Raw genomic sequence first — 17,209 nt, 5'->3', positions numbered from 1 at the left:
TTAAATTATTTTAACATAAAAATTATGGGCATTTTGTTGTTGTAGAGGTTTTTCCTTTTTCTTTTCATTTGGATTATTATTTGCTATATTTTTTACTAAATCATTTTTTTTCACATAACCCCTTAAATGGCTACTTTTGTTCTAGCTCTAAATTGTGCATTGGATTTTACTCCAAGAAATGGACAAGGGCACTGAATAGGGACAGCATTTCTCAGCTAACTTTTTAAGGCACTCCCTATTTCTATCCCTTTTTAATCTCTGCTCACACCCCAATCCCACAATGCAGAATCCATCATTCTTCTGAAATTCTTTTCTTACCCTCCTTTAAAACAACTATTTATGCACTAATACAGTATTTGAATAATACAAGCTCAGTCTTGACTACTTCCTCCAGGCAATTTTTCAAATGAGGAAATTACCAGCATTCCTTTTAACTGGTGACATTCTTGAGTAAGATGCAAGACGTTTAAAGGTCTGTATCTTTTAAAGAACCTGCACAGTGTAAAGATGGCAAGACATCTTGAGGGCTAAAAAGGATAGTTACTTGGTCCCCTGTCACTGTGCCCATGTAGTTATTGTAGATTTTTATAAACTTGTTTTATTTACTCCATTAATTCTTTTTAGTCTTATATGGTCTTATCAGCAGATATTTAAAGTTCAGGGGAAAAGAAGGATGAATAACCCCTATTTGACTATCTTTGGCCTACCTGCTAGGGTATGACTCCTGCAAAGCCTCCTTAATTGTATGTATTTTGGGGAGTCTGCAGGGGTTGTCACATGTGCTCATAAACAAGTACAATTATTTACTAATGGGCATTGGTTATTTTCTTCTCACTTGCCTCACCCAACTATTTGTTAGGCTTACTCCATCGCCTGATTATTGCTGTTTCTCCAGGTGGTATGGATTACTCCTTGGCCACCATGTCTACTTTTGCTGGGGTGGATCCCATTTTGTCTGGATCCCACACTTTTGTTGACTATGTTTATCCAAATGGCTGCCAGGCCTGCTTACTTTCTGCTGGGTGTCATCCTCTACAGCTAGCTGGGTATCATCCTCTACAGCTATTGCCCTAAACCAAATGTTCCACAAAGGGGTCCTTTGTTTTTATTTATTTATTTATTACAATTTTTTTTTGAGAGAGAGAGAGCTTGTGTGTATATACACATGTGCATGCTTATGAGCAGGGAAGGGACTGAGGGAGAGGAAGGGAGGGAGGAGAGAGAGAGAGAATGAATGAATGAATGAATGAATGAATCTTAAGCAGGTTCCACACCCAGTGTGGAGCCCAATGCAGGGCTAGATCTCACGACTGTGAGATCATGACCTGAGCTGAAATCAAGAGTCAGTTGCTTAACATACTGAGTCATCCAGGTGCCCCCAAAGGGGTCCTTTGTAAAGCAGAATGCCCCTCTCTTCCTTTGTCCTGTATTTTTTAGTGGGAAATAATATCAATACAAATTGATAATATTTATGTATCAGAGCATTTTGAGAACTAGGGCATCTTTCTCAGTGTTCCCACTCCATTGGGACTAGACATGAATCTTTGGTACTGACCTACCTGGAAGACAAGTCCAGATCATAGGCTCAAACCCATACGATTCTCAGAACTTCTTTTTATGTCCAAATACAAAGGGTCACAGGCTTTGTTTGCACTTGACATTTGAAGCTCTCCACGGACCTCATTTTGCTTGTTCTCCCCCAACTGTAATTTCTGAGTACTATAGGAGTTTCAAACTTAGTAAAAATATGGACAGTGGATCTATTGGTTTTCAGGTTAAAAGCATTCCTGCTTCTTAGAAATGGCCAATGTGAATTACAAGGAAAAGTATTCTTTTCTCTCCATTTCTGCTATTAGGGAAAAGTTTTGACAAATTCTTTATTATTGAATTGACTTAAATTGGAAAAAAAAAAGCAGAGTTTCAAGTGCAGTCTTCTTTTGATATATAAGTAAAGGTGTGGCCTTTTTGGCTTTAGCTGTAAAACTTTATATTTAATTTGCATAATAAAACTTTTTATGTATCTAATAACAGCTAAATTTCAGCCTTGTCTTTGTCTACATTGTCATAAATCCTAATTATTGGTGTCTGAATAGACACTGAATTGAAGAATGTGAATTTTTATTTTCTAGTGTAGTCTAAAAGTTGTGACCTTTGATACTTAATATCAGAAGAAATATGCTCCTGTTTCATCACATCCATTCTTCTCTGTTCCCAGTGAAATATTAACCCATTTGCATGTCCTAATCCAAATACTTTCTCTTGTGTAGAAACTTCTCTACAGATACATGTTTTTCTTTTATAAAATCCCTATTGTACTCTGTACTTAGGAGTACAGAGTTTTATTCATTTATTCATTTCATTCATTTCACCTTGTGAAATTACTGTCTAAGGTCAGAGATTGTATGTAACATGCTCCTTGTGTTTTTTTCATATAAATTTGCATAGTGCTAGACATACAGAGTAATAGCAGTAGCAGCAGCAACAATGGCAACAATAAATTAATTGAATAAAAGTGCCCTTGAGATAGTCCCTGAGGTAGGTACTTTATTATGGCCATTTTATATCTTGGGGAACTTAGAGAAGCTATGTCAGTTTTCCAAGTTAGGTAGTAAACTGAGAAGTTAGAATAAGAAACCAGGCAGTTAGGGTCTAGAATATACTCATTAAGCTTTCTAAATGCAAGTAAATATTTCATTTATTAGCTGTTTCTTTAAACCAGTATTCTAGACCTCACCCATCCAAATGAGAAGGGTGCAGTTTACATGTTCTAAAACAGTAAGTATTTTGGTTTTTAAAAAAGTATACCATAAAGTAATCCTGAAATGAGCCTCATAAAACTAACTGAAAACAATTCCAAAGAATATGGCTTTGGAAATATTTTAAGTAATAGTAGCCTCACTAGAGTCACTCCCAAGGAGACAACTCTGCAAGATAAAGTTCAGTTGAATTGAAAAAGTTGTAATTAGCTTAATACCACTTTTTCTGTACTGCCTACTGATAAGAAACTTCATCCTCTCATAGCTCTTCTACCCCATACCTACATACAGTGGCAGCCAGCTTCTGGTGACAGCTGGGCAGCTCTGGGGATTGAAGGGTCCTTTGTTCTATCTCTAACCTTTTTAAGGCACTTCACAGAAGAGAGTGAACTCAGATCAGTCCAAACATTTCTATTATTTTTATAGTCTGTTTCCTTGTTACCCTTTGCAATTGCATTTTTCTATCACTTTCTTTTTCTTTTTTTTTAAAGTTTATTTTTTGAGATAGAGAATGCGAGCAGGGGAGGGGCAGAGAGAGAGAGAAGAGAAGAGAATCCCAGGCAGGCTTTGCGCTCTCAGCTTGCGGCTCCATCTCACGAACCTCGAGATCATGACCTGAGCCGAAACCAAGAGTTGGATGCTTCACCGACTGAGCCACCCAGGCATGCCTTCTGTCACTTTCTACCATGCATTTTAATCTACTGCCATGCCTGGGATATGCCATCCTTGTACCCAACACTGCTACCTATTCTCCCTCCCACCCTTCTAGATAGCCCAATACTATAGAGTGCTCTGGTTTCAAGCACAGATTCTGGAGCCAGTCTGTGTCTATTCAAAGTCTGCCTCAGCTAACTGCTGGCTATGTGACTTCTCAGTCCCTCAGTTTCTTCATTATAGGAGTAATAATTGTACTACTTCAAAGGGTAGCTATGAGGGTTAAATAAGTTAATATATATATATAATGTTTAGAACAATGCTTTTCATGAGGTATTTAGCGAGTATTGCCTGTTGCTATCATCATCATTTTCTTTGTTATCATTTAACTGGTGAAATCCTATGCACCTTTGATGCTCTGCTGACATTTCACAACTTCTCTGTAGCTTTTTCAGAGCCCCACTGTTCCAGGCAGGCTTGGCCCTTATTTTATGCTGCCATTGTTCACTCTGCTGTTTCAATATTGGCACACTGCATCTTGTTATCTGAACATGCATCTATTCCTTGATTATTAATACATTGAGGTCAAATGTAAAGGTAAAGGAAGGATGAAAGAAGTTTCTACTATGTCTAAAATTATTTGGGGTTATCACCCTTATGAATAATATGGGAAATGTTTTTAGTCACTCCTAATGTTAAAGAAGCTGGGAGCTTTTTCCTATGTCTACAAAAGTCATAAATATTTTTCAGGCTTTCTTTGTTATTCAGAATTTTATTGGAAAGAGCAATTCTTTTGTGATCTCTGTAAAGAAGATACCAATAGTTTATGTATTTCTAACACATAGTGAACTATCCACATAGTATAGTACTGTATGTATTTCTAAGCAAACATTTGGAAGTTAAATAAATTTCTTTCAAATACTTGTAAAATGTTGACTTTTTTACTCATTCATATTGGTCTTCCTCCAATTAGTCCAAATTAATGGGGTTCTCCTTCATGAAAAAGTATCAGTAATAACCATCACTAGCTCTTGATATTAAAAATGGGAGAAATACTCCATGTACTCTTTTGTTATCTTGTTTTCTTTTTTTTTTTCCTAATGTAATTAGAGTAGAATACTGTATCTGGGTCTACAATGAGATGCAGATTAACAAACTAATCTGAACATTCACTACTGTGGTTTCACACATTTACCTTTAAGTAAATACTTTTTGTAATAGTAACTATATACCATTTACTTTGCAAATTCCACTTTATTATTATTATTATTTAAAAAAAATTTTTTTAACATTTATTTATTTTTGAGACAGAGAGAGACAGAGCATGAATGGGGGGAGGGCCAGAGAGAGAGGAAGACACAGAATCCGAAGCAGGCTCCAGGCTCCGAGCTGTCGGCACAGAGCCTGATGCGGGGCTCGAACTCACGGACCGTGAGATCGTGACCTGAGCGAAGTCGGACGCTCAACCGACTGAGCCACCCAGGTGCCCCAATTATTATTTTTTTTAACATTTATTCAGTTTTGAGAGACAGAGCGTGAGTGGGGGAGGGGCAGAGAATGAGACACAGAATCTGAAGCAGGCTACAGGCTCTGAGCTGTCAGCACAGAGCCTGATGAGGGGCTCAAACTCACAGACCGCGAGATCATGACCTGAGCCTGAAGTCCGACGCTTAACTGATTGAGCCAACCAGGTGCCCTACAAATTCCACTCTAATTAGCTTGTTTGTATGTGGGAGATGATAAATATTTGCTTTGTATATTAAAAATACAATACAAAATGTGTTTATATGTAATAATTACCTAACAGATGTTTCCTTTTCTTTTTTTAAATAAATATTTATTTTTAAATTCTTAAAATTTTAAAATTTTATTTAAATCCAATTTAGTTAACATATAATAATGCAATAATGATTTCAGGAGTAGAAGTTAGTGATTCATCACTTAACATACAACACCCAGTGCTCATCACAGCAAGTGCCCTCATTAATGCCCATCACCCATTTAGCCCATCCCTCCCCCCCCCATGCAAAGCCCTCTAGTAACCCTGTTTATTTTCTGTATTTAAGAGTCTCTTATGGTTTGCCTTCCTCTCTGTTTTTATATTATTTTTGCTTCCCTTCCCCTATGTTCATCTGTTTTGTTTCTTAAATCCCACATATGAATGAAATCATATGATATTTATCTTTCTCTGACTTATTTCACTTAGCATAATACACTAGTTCCCAGATGTTTCCTTTTCTTAAAAATGTTCTTAAAATGCTTAAGTATGAAATAATTCTAAATATACTCAGAGCCTTAAAAATCAAACAAGTTACTGAAGATTCAAACATATATTTTCATGTTATCACATTTCTCAATGAGATGACATACTACATTTAGGAAGAGTGTATTTTTTTTTTCCTAGAGTTTATTTCTTGATGGTTAACCAAGGGTACATTAAAATATGTTTATTCTAATGGGCCATATCTCAAATATTAGTAGTGTCAGATGATTCTATTATTTTTCTAAGAGATCTTGGTTTTATTGACAATGGAAGATAATTGGCATTTCTTTTTAATTATTTTTTAAACAGGACAGAGATTTCTTCTGCCTTCAGATGTCTTTCTGCTTGACTGAACTGCACCTGTGGTCTTTGAAGAATACCTTACACATTGGGGGTAAATGATCTCTGGATTAATTTCAGTCATTTTCAAATATAAGTTACAATGTTATAAGTAAGTACTAGCAAAGATTAGAGTTTAGATTCTTCTGCTGGAGTTGCATTATTTTTTTTATACTTAATGAAAAATTGGCTAATGAAAAAAATAATTATTTTTAGTTACTCTGAATAAGTTATTTTTTCAATTTGAGTTAGATTTTCTGTTGTGAAAATTATATTGGTCTAATATTTGTTTCCGTTTAGGAGATATACATGTTCAATTTTTTCCTGGGATTGTTCCTAATGACTGACTTATATTCATAAATATTTGTAGGCTAACTAATGGTAAAGGTATTTCTATTTGATATTAAGATAACATTTCAGGGGTGCCTAGGTGGCTCAGTTGGTTAAGCATCCAACTCTGATCTCAGCTCAGGTGTTGATCTCAAGGTCATGAGTTCAAGCCCCATGTTGGGCTCTGCACTGGGCGTGAATCCTACTTAAAAAAAAAAAAAGGTAATATTTCAAACATACAGCTAAGGTGTACAATTAATTATATTCATGTTCTTTGGATTTCTTTGCTCTATACTCCCAGCACCGAGCCCGACATGGGGCCTGATGTGGGCTCGATCCCACAAACCCGTGAGACCATGACCTGATCAAAAATCAAGAGTCTGACACTTAACTGACTGAGCCACCCAGGTGCCCCAAAAGAGAAGATTTTTAAAAAGATATTTCCTAACAATACATACTTTATCCCATAATACTAATAAGCATTGTTAAAACACACATTACTCCTGTCTTTCATCCTTAAAATTTTTATTTATTTTTTAACTTTTGTGACCTTAACAGTTTTGAAGATTTTATGCCAATTATTTTATAACAGGCCCCTGTATTTGGATAAGTTTGAAGTTTTTTTTTTACAAATCTGAAGTTTCAGATTATATATGTTTGATGTGAATATCCCAGAAGAGGTGTTGTATTTTCAGCACATCCTAATTGGGTGGTGTACAATTTCAATTTGTGTCTTTATTGATAATGTTTATGATCATTAAGATTGTGTCTGGTAGTATTCTCCACTGCAAAGTTACTTTTCCTTTGGAGTTAATTAGTATTTCATAGGGAGATATTTTGAGATTATGTAAATGTATTGTTTCTTATTAAACTTTAAGTATATTTATTATTTATCTTATCCCTGTGGACTCAGGTTTCCTATTCAATGGTTTTAATCCATTACTATCATTATTTATTTTGATATTTAAATTGTTTCTGATGTGGCCAGTGGGACCCCACTCAAGCTGAGTCTATGTCTTTGTGACAGGTCCCTATCAGTATTTAAGCATTTCCATTCTTTCTGGCACAACAGAAAGATTCCCTAACGTGCTGGAATCAGTTACTTCTCTAAGTAGCTTGGTTCCTTTTAGAGGGAAGTGGTATCTAGAAGTCAGCGGTGCTTTAGGTATGCTTATTGCTATTGGAGTATCATTTTTACTAGGCTCTCAGTGGGCAGAGCCTAGGGTATGTATGTATGTACATATATTTACATCTATATTCATTTTTGTATCTATCTCTATTGAAAATCAATTCTAATCTACCAGCAGAGGGTTCATTCTAATTTTCTCCCTTTCTATATTTGTATTTCTCTTCTCTGACAGTGAGAAACCTGGGACTCCCATATCTTTTCTTACTTAATCACCCTGTATGCACTCAGTCTTCTATCTCAGCGGGCATTCCCTCCCCTATGTGGATGCCCTTCTCATTTCACATTGGTTCTGACATACCATGTTGGGCTCTTCCCATATGTGGATGTCTTCCTCACCTAGACACCCACATTTGGCCATTGCCCCATGTGAATGTCCTTCGGTGAAAAGGACACCTGTGGTTCTGATACACTGTCAGCCTGACATTCTGCATGGACACTCTCCTCATCCAGCTTAGGCTCTGATTGGGTTTTGACAGCCTACTCTGGGTCAGATGCAGAATTCGGGGTTCTTGGGGTGCCTGGTTATCTCAGAAGAGCATGTGACCCTTGATCTCCAGGTCATGAGCTGGAGCCACATATTGGCTATAGAGATTACTTAAATAAATTTTTTTAAAAAAGGTTAAAAAAAATAAAAAGAATTCAAGGGCCTTTATGGTCTTCATAGTTCTGTTCTAGAGTTATAAATATTTGGCTGCATCTAATGATGGAATATTATATGAGGACACATTGCCCATGTAAATAATGCTTATGGTTCTTAGATTTTAAAAAAGTCTACCTTTTTATTGAAAGCCTACCTTTTTATATATATTGAAAAGTATAAAGATCATAAGGGCATATTTTGAGCTATCAAAAAATGAACATGCCCATAAAATCACTCAAGAAATAAAATATTATCAGTATCTTAGGAGCCCTACTTATAACCTTTCCCAGTCACCCCTTATTAAATATTTTTAATCTAAATAATAGAAGTAAACTTCATTCTTTAAAATTATATGTCTCTGTGCGCATAGCTGGCTCAGTCAAAAGAGCAGTCTCTTGACCTCAGGGTTGTAAGTTCGAGCCCCATGTTGGGTGTGGAGATTACTTAAAAATAAAATCTTAAAAAAAAAATGATGTGTTCCAATTAGTGGCATGGTAAATAGAATGGAGCTTTAGTAAGTACACAGGATTGAATATTTTTAACAACTCTATTTAAAAAATTGGCTATAGCTGTAATACCTCTTTTGAAAGTTTCATTTAGTTTGAGAAAGTTTGGAGCAGTCAGTCACTAGGGGGCAGCCTGTACTGCTTCCACTTCTTCAGAAACAGTTGCATTCTTTTGTTAGTAACTAGAATTATTTTGCATGGAGGGAAACAAATGTTAATTCAAAGGAAAAATATTTCACTATTCACATATAGGAACAAAATGGACACAGTTATTTTGTTTTCCTGTAATTCAGTTGCAAAGACAGAGTCCTTGGTTAAATCACTCTAGGAAGCCTTGCTTTGCTTTTTAGTCCCAGGAGAACATCTGAATTTGAATGCATTTGGAAGGTTTTTTGAATCCAAAAAGGCTTCAGGTAACTTACCCATGCTTTCCTCTAATTTTCTTTTTCTCCTGCAAATTTCCCCCAAGCACTGTACTAGATTCAAGCTAAACTGGAGAAAAGCAAGCAACAACTCAGAATCCAACAGGGCATTTCCATCCACTAATTTCATATGGCGTTGCTTAGTGGCAGTTCCTTTTGGTAGCACCCTGTGAAAAATATCAGAGGAAGTGTGAAAGAGAAAAGTTGGTCTTATGATTTCAGTTTTTTACTGCTCCTTTCCTCATGCCCTTCCAGTTTTGTGTAAATCTTTTCTAATTAGATTGATAAACCTTCCAGTTCCCACATATCCCTGGAATAGATGAACGCATATACTTTTGATCTTATTTATTTCTAGTAACATAAAAAGATGGTTTATGTCCTCCTTCCTGCCTACCCACTCCCAACCCCAATCCTGACATATATATAGCATGGTTTGGCTTCTTATTTCCCAGAACTTTTTATCACAATCTAATGTTATTTCTTCTTTTCTATAGATAGAGACATAGGGATCTACCAGTATTATGACAAGAAAGACCCAGCAGGTAAAGTATCTATTCTATACAACTAATTTTTATAAATGAAATATTTTAAACTGTAAAATACTGACCATTAAAAAAAACCCTTTTTTGAGCATTAGGTAAATTGTAAAATTAAAAAAAAGTCATTTTAGTCCTTTAGAAAAATGTTGAGGTTGATATCTGTTCTGTATAAAATAAAGCAATATTGAGAAAATGCTGTAGAAGAACATGAAAATGTTCATTTTACTGCCGATCCGACTGATAACTGGACAGTCTATTCACGTTTATTTATCAGTGTCCCAGTAGAGGGCATTGTTAATGCGTGGGTCCCACTGGTGCTGGCCTCCCGGATCCTCACCTGATATCTGAAATAGGCATTTCTGAGTGAATGATCAATTTTCTTTATCTGATTAATCCTGTTAATCCCAGAAGTTTCATGATGGGCCAAAAGGTCTTTCTAGCTAGTTACTTCCTGTTTTGGTCTCTGTTGAAGTGGTGCTGGGGTGGGCATCCTGTATGCTTAGCTTGGTGGTTAATAGGCTAGCTTCATGGTTCTGATGACAGACTGAAGCAGCTTCTATTCTGGACTCCGTTGCAGTTCTCTTCCCTATCTGATGAGATTGTGAGCTCAGGATATTGGCCCACCTGTTGTGTGATGTAAGCCTTTGCACTACAAATTTAAGAAATACCTCTATGAAATGAAAACATCCACATTATGGCATTTTTTCACCAGCCTCTTAAAAATTTAACATAACTCATTAATCTCAACAACGTGCATAATATACATTATATATGTGCATTTCAAAATACAAAGTATTAAAATTAAAATAACTTCCATTTTTATTTTCTTCCTTCTCTCTTCTGCCACAGTATCAGTGACAGAGCATGGTGACTTAGAAGAAAAGCATAAGCTGGCAGAATGTAAGCTTACTTTATATTTTTTTGTAATTATTATAAAACTGGAGTTTTAATATCCCTGAAGATTCAGTCTTAAACATTTTTTTAAGCTTTCTGTACAAGTAGGAAATGTTACTCCCTCCAAATTTCTTTAATTGTAAATTCCCATTGTTGAGGTATATAAACATGAGAGTTATATTTCTTAGGCACTTCTAATTCAGACCTTTGAAATCTCTGTCTAGTTTTGAACAAGATCTATGCTTGTGTGAACATAAACTTTCTTAATGAACCATATTTATATCATTTATTATATTTAAAGTAAGTATATCATATTTAAATTCTGATAATGTTTTATTATACATACCATACCTAAATGATTAATACATATTACCCATTTTAAGAAAATAAAATTTGTAAAAAAGAACAAAAATTTGTAATGATTAATATTAGCATTTTATTCTTTCTAGCCTTATCTCAGGTATATAAATACATTATATATGTAATTTGGCTACAATGAAATATGGTTTTGATGAGTGAAATTAAATATAATTTAAGTTTTATATATAATACAGTTAGAGCTGAAAATCCTACTTGTTCCCTTGTTTTAAATGGTCAAGCTGACATTTAATTTTTTAAATGCTGTATTAGTAGCTGCAACATCAATTTAAAACCTTGTACATATGCTCTATACATCATACATTATGTTTATAGAATGAAATTAATTTTCTGAAATAAGATACATAGTAATTCTGTAAAATTTAAATGACTATATATACTATATACACTATATATTATAGGAAGATGCATACAGAACATATGCACATATGTATAACTTTTATTTAGAATTATTATTTAGGAGAACTCAAAGATGAATTTATTTTCCTGATGAAAGAGATATCATTGTAATGATTTAACATGTTATTCTTTTAAGTAAACTATTTTTAGTTTGTCTTAAGCTAACATTGAGTTTCTACTAAAGAATAATTTTATCTTTTAATTAAATGCATTTAAAACAAAAAAAGGCTTATCATTATTGAATTGCGGTATAGCTTTTAAAGAGGATCATTTTAAATAAAAATGTTAATAGGTGATGTTTACTTTAAAATTTAGGATTGAACTTTTAATTATTCATGTGAAAAAGTTACTTCTCTGGCAAAGAATTGGTCATTTACAATTAGGTACTAGATTCACAGGACAAGGAAACTTTCCCAGGGATTCTCTGAGCCACTTTGGTTGTCATCATAAAATTATGATCACCGAGATTGTTTTGTGGTAAAAATCCTGTTCCTATGACAAAGCTTTTGAAAAGACTGTTATTTGATGATGGAAATGAAGCCCACTTCCTCTCAATTAAGGAGGTGTTTTATTTTAATCCTCCCAAGGCACACTGCTCAGCAGTGTTTCCTTTTTAAATCATGTTTAACTAACTGTAGTACATGTTTCATTTGCCAGCACGAGATTATCCATGGACACTCAAAAATAGACGCCCAGAAAAACTTCGAGACTCACTCAAGGAGTTGGAGGTATCTTTCCAAAAGTTTCAAAAATGGCAACAAACAAATCTATTTTAAAACATCTTTCAACAGCTTTAATTTTCATAAAGGATCAACTCTCCTAGTGATGATAGCTTTGCTTTTGTCTAGTGAGGAGTTCCAAAACAGTTGCATCTTTGTGTGGCATGCTGATCTTTTTTTTGTTTTGTTTTGTTTTGTTTTGGACTTTTGCTTTTTTGGGTTTTTTTTGCTTGCGAATCAGAAACACTTTAACTGATAACAACAGTGTGTATAGCCAACTACATTGTCTCTTTTTCTGTTTCCTTCAGGAGCTGATGCAAAACAGTCACTGTGTGCTGAGCAAATGGAAGAACAAATATGTCTGTCAGGTAAAATGGTTTGACATGATTTTGCAGTGTTTAACCAGTGGAGCTGAAAACTATGCAGTAATTGGTATTCTTGTGTTATGATAGGTAATGGACAAAACCTTTTTAAGAGGGGATATTTCATAGTTTGAATTCTAGTCATTCTAGAACTAACATTAGACAGATTGACACAGGCCACCAGGCTGCCTCATTAGTCAGTATAGTTGTACTGACACTATAAATGCTAATAAAAATCTTTTTGGATGGTATATTTTGTTTGGATTTGTCTGAATGTCATATTAGATGTTTACTGGCATAGATTTAATCATATTTTTGAATGAAGATAAAACCATAGGGCAGAAGGTTTTTTGGCCTATCACTCTAGCAGGCATTTGTGAGTACGATGCTTATGGAAGTCAACAAGTGGACTGGAGTTAGACCTAACATAACAAGACATTTGCTCTTATTTTTTGAACCCTCTAAGTTGTGCTGTTTAATATCATAGCTACCAGTTACTGTGGCTATTTAAAAATAAATTGAGGGGCGCCTGGGTGGCTCGGTCGGTTAAGCGTCCGACTTTGGCTCAGGTCATGATCTCATGGTCAGTGAGTTCAAGCCCCGCGTCGGGCTCTGTGCTGACAGCTCAGAGCCTGGAGCCTGTTTCAGATTCTGTCCCTCTCCTCTCTGCCCCTCCCCTGTTCATGCTCTGTCTCTGTCTCAAAAATAAATAAATGTTAAAAAAAAAAAAATTAAAAAAATAAATAAATAAAAATAAATTGAAACTAATTAGAATTAAATTAAAGTTGCACTACCCATATTTTAAGTGCTCAGTAGCCGCATATATCATATGGACAATATAGATACAGAACATTTCCATTACAGAAAGTTCTGTTAGCACAGTTTGGGCCTAGACAACAGGAGCTACATCTTGAATGGGTCTAGATTCAGGACATAATAATTAGTTGACCTTGGATCACAAAATAATGGACAAATTCCTCAACTTTGTTTATACACTTAAGAAATACTAGTTGCCTAGAAAAATTAGACTTGTTTATGATTAAAAGAATCATTAAGTTATATTCTCATACATGTAATTGAAGTTACATGAGTACTACTACTAATTATAACTTTTATGGAATTGAATATCCTGTATGGATTTAAATACTGACTTGTTTATAATGTGATTTATTTTAGGTCTGACTACTCTTGTTTGAGGTTTAGGCCCATGGCTGTATCCATAAATCTACAACATTGAATTTATGGTTATTAGGAACATATCTTAACTGAATATTTGAATATGGGCTATCATTTCAGTGGAGTCTAGTTTTTCCTCATTTTTTGTTTAAACTAGTCTACTTTTATTCATGAAGGTAACTATTTAGTTACCTCCTCAAATGGCATGAATTATTATTTTCCAGAGCATGTTTGCTAGGCTGAATTAATATTATTAGAAGCATAATACTTTTTAAATTTGATTTAGGAATGTATTCAAAGGGTGAAATTACGTAAAAACTCATAATTCGTTTTCACTAAACTTTTAATCAGACTTTAAGACTTGAATACAAAATATGCTCCAGAAAGTTTTAAACTTAATACAACTCAAATTGTGCTTCTCAATGCCATTACTCACCTTAAAAGCAGGCTCAAAATTATTTGACTGGAGGGCAAGCCTACTACCTATAGTAAGAGGTGTGTCTTGTGGCCTCACCCTTACCATCGCACAGGGTAAGTTGGAACATGTCAGGCATCTTAAAATATGCAGTGAGGCATCCCAATAGGCAATCCTTTTTAAATAGACGTTATTGCATTTTAATTTTTAAGCAACTTTGTGTGTTTTGTATATAGGTGGAATCAGGAGAAGGACACCCCTCACTATTGAATTAATTCAATGCAGAAAAGGAATTTTCATGATAGAATATATATAAACTTTTGTAATTTACATCAAACTGACAATAGTGGTTTCTGAGGCTGTTGTACCAATGAGTCACTTTTAATATTTCCAATGGAATTTATCCTTCTTTATGTTCTGTCATATTTTGTGGTTTATTTGTGTGATTGATAAGTTATAATAGTCCTTTTAATACCAGCACATTCTTGATATGATGATCTATTTTAGTAAGATAACTTGACCTCCACCCTGCCCACTAGTCCAGATTGGTCCCACATCTTTAGGGCCTTTGAGAGACCTCCTAACATTATCTGTCATCTTCCTCAGTTTCTAAACAAGACTGTGAGCTAAGTCTTCTAAAAATATGTGTATGTGTGTTATCCTAAAGATCTCTTATATTACAGTAAGTTAAAAATTTTGTGTTCAAGCTAAATTTTTAAAAGGATCCTCTTAACCTTTTATTAGTTGCAAAATCAGTGCTCCCCAAGCTACTCTAGGGTCCTCCTTTTTGTGTATTATCCAGTGTGGCGGCTCTAAAGATAACATGTGCTTAAATTTCTATTAGTAGTTTTCTCCATATATTTAGCCCTAAGATGGCAACAGTTGACCACGACATATTCTTAAAGAAGGGATGAAAAAACTCCCTCAATACCTTGGTGTTAATAAAGTTGAACTCTCAGTCTTTGACTGTGGCCACACCTCAACTGATATAAATTTTTTACCCCCCAAAATGGCAAATTTAAGACTTATAGAATTTATCTTGGGTTTCTTCTTTTTAAGGGATCCTTATTTCTTCAGAAGGTCCAATTGTTTGGAAATTAGCAAGGCAACTACAGAAACATAAAGTATTTCAGAGGATACAGTTTGAGCTTGGATTTTCCCCTCTATTGAATAATGAGATTTTATAGTTGTCATAAAAACCAACACTTAGTTCATGTTGTTGATCCAGTGACCTGTAAATTGTACCATTTAAAAATAATTCCCTCCACTTGCAAATTCAAATCGGTTTATAAATCAAGACTTACCTATATATATGTCTGTAGGAAAATTGTTTTTTAAAGTTTGTTTTTCAAACTAGGCCTATTCCTAGTTTGAAATGCATTTAAAAGTATGAGATGTAATTTATAGTTTTAGTTTTACTGGCTATCAAAATATTTCTCTCTCTTTTTTGGGGGCTGTCTTCTAAAATCATTTTATTTTAAGAACGTGTTTAATAATTTCCAGCTTTGAATTTTTCTTTTTTAAAAAAAAATTTAATGTTTATTTTAGAGAGAGAGAGACAGAGCATGAGTCGGGCAGGGGCAGAGGGAGAGAGGGAGACACAGAATCCAAAGCAGGCTCTAGGCCCTGGGCTGTCAGCACAGAGCCCAACACGGGCCTCAAACTCACGAACCGTGAGATCATGACCTCAGCCGAAGTCAGACACTTAACTGTCTGAGCCACCCAAGTGCCCCTCCAGCTTTGAATTTCTTAAACTGTTTTACAAACTGTTCATTTTACAAATATTTTACAAAGGGAATGATAGTTTCAGCATTGAGTGACTATTAAATTGTGTACCACTATGGTGGAATTTTTCAATTCGTTAAATTATTGTGAGTCAAGTCACATTCATATTTGCAGGTTATTGCATAATTATTTAAAAGCAGTGTTATTAAGATAGATGTAAACTCACACATGTTGATTTTAGATTAAATTATTTGAATCGTGTATGTACAATCAACTACAAAAATATACAATATAGTCAGCTCTACCCTGATTTCTTTCTATAGCAGTTCTGCATTTCCAGGTACAATTTTAAAATGCCAAGAAAAGATCATTTTCTTTTTTTAGTTCTTGTAATGAATTACTTGGCATGCTATGTAAAAATACAAATTATTTTCTAAACCTATCACAGATAGATTGTGAGTTTATGGAACTCATTTTATCATAATTTTCTCAGTTATAGAATTGATAGCATCATTACCTGATCTTTCCTTTCATCCGATTGTATGAAAATCAGTTTGGTTTTCTCATAAAATAACAGTTGGCAAACCATGATGACTTTAAATTACAACTATTAGAAACAGCATATTACTTATATAAAACTTATCACACAATATTTATTGACTGCCACCATATGGGATGCACTAAGGAAGTGTAAGATGTGGGCTGAGTCCTCAGTATAACCTAGTCAAGGAATATAGACACATGAAATCACTAAGACACTGATGAGTGCTAAGTTGTAGGATACCAAGTAAAAAGATAGTAAAAGTTTAGAGGAAAGTAAAGTTTAGTAAAAAGATAGTAAGAGTTTAGAGAGAAGGCATAGAGATTAGCCTGGGAGTGAGATGTAGGATAAAACAGGAAAATTAGAGGCGGACCGTATAAGGAACAAATGAGATGGGATAATTATTTTCTGGAAGCACCATGCCAAGGGGTTTCTGGACTTGAAGATGCTAAGCACAATACTCAGTAGAAGTGAGGTGGCTAGACTGAGAATAAGGGGATTAAGTGAGAGTCTATATTTGGAATGATGAGATCTTCCTCAGCTCTTTCCCCTCTTTAGCAGCTAGGTATATGTCTCTGTGTAACCTGTTTAAAGGATCCTTCTCTGAAAAAAATATATTTTCCTTCCCTCCCTCCCCTCCCCTGCTGGCCCAGAGCAAAGGATACAAGTAACAAATTTGGTAGTTTCCTTTGAAAAGGTAGGTGTGCCAACCAATCTCCTTACAGTGGAGTTATAAGTTAATAAACCTGCCATTGCATAACAAGCTCCCAATAAATTTTTAAAGAGATTTACTTTTAATTTTTTTTTTCAACGTTTATTTATTTTTGGGACAGAGAGAGGCAGAGCATGAACGGGGGAAGGGCAGAGAGAGAGGGAGACACAGAATCAGAAACAGGCTCCAGGCTCTGAGCCATCAGCCCAGAGCCCGACGTGGGGCTCGAACTCACGGACTGCAAGATCGT

General features: G+C 34.9%; 1 protein-coding gene across 1 annotated transcript in view; it reads left to right on the top strand.

Annotated features, from left to right (window-relative positions):
- The window catches only part of LOC122496902 (WD repeat containing planar cell polarity effector), a 392,211-nt gene that overhangs the window by 82,851 nt on the left and 292,151 nt on the right, over positions 1-17,209 (top strand). The window contains exons 2-6 of the mRNA XM_043603499.1: positions 5,983-6,067; positions 9,594-9,641; positions 10,488-10,538; positions 11,967-12,037; positions 12,337-12,396. Of these exons, the coding sequence (XP_043459434.1) occupies positions 6,007-6,067; positions 9,594-9,641; positions 10,488-10,538; positions 11,967-12,037; positions 12,337-12,396 (291 nt within the window). The 5' untranslated portion in view covers positions 5,983-6,006. The remainder of the gene's footprint in view (positions 1-5,982; positions 6,068-9,593; positions 9,642-10,487; positions 10,539-11,966; positions 12,038-12,336; positions 12,397-17,209) is intronic.

This window comes from Prionailurus bengalensis, chromosome A3 (assembly GCF_016509475.1).
Source record: "Prionailurus bengalensis isolate Pbe53 chromosome A3, Fcat_Pben_1.1_paternal_pri, whole genome shotgun sequence".
In the NCBI taxonomy this organism is placed as follows: domain Eukaryota; kingdom Metazoa; phylum Chordata; class Mammalia; order Carnivora; family Felidae; genus Prionailurus; species Prionailurus bengalensis.
The sequence above is the reverse complement of the archived record's forward strand: the minus strand, read 5'-3'. Positions and strand labels throughout refer to the sequence as shown.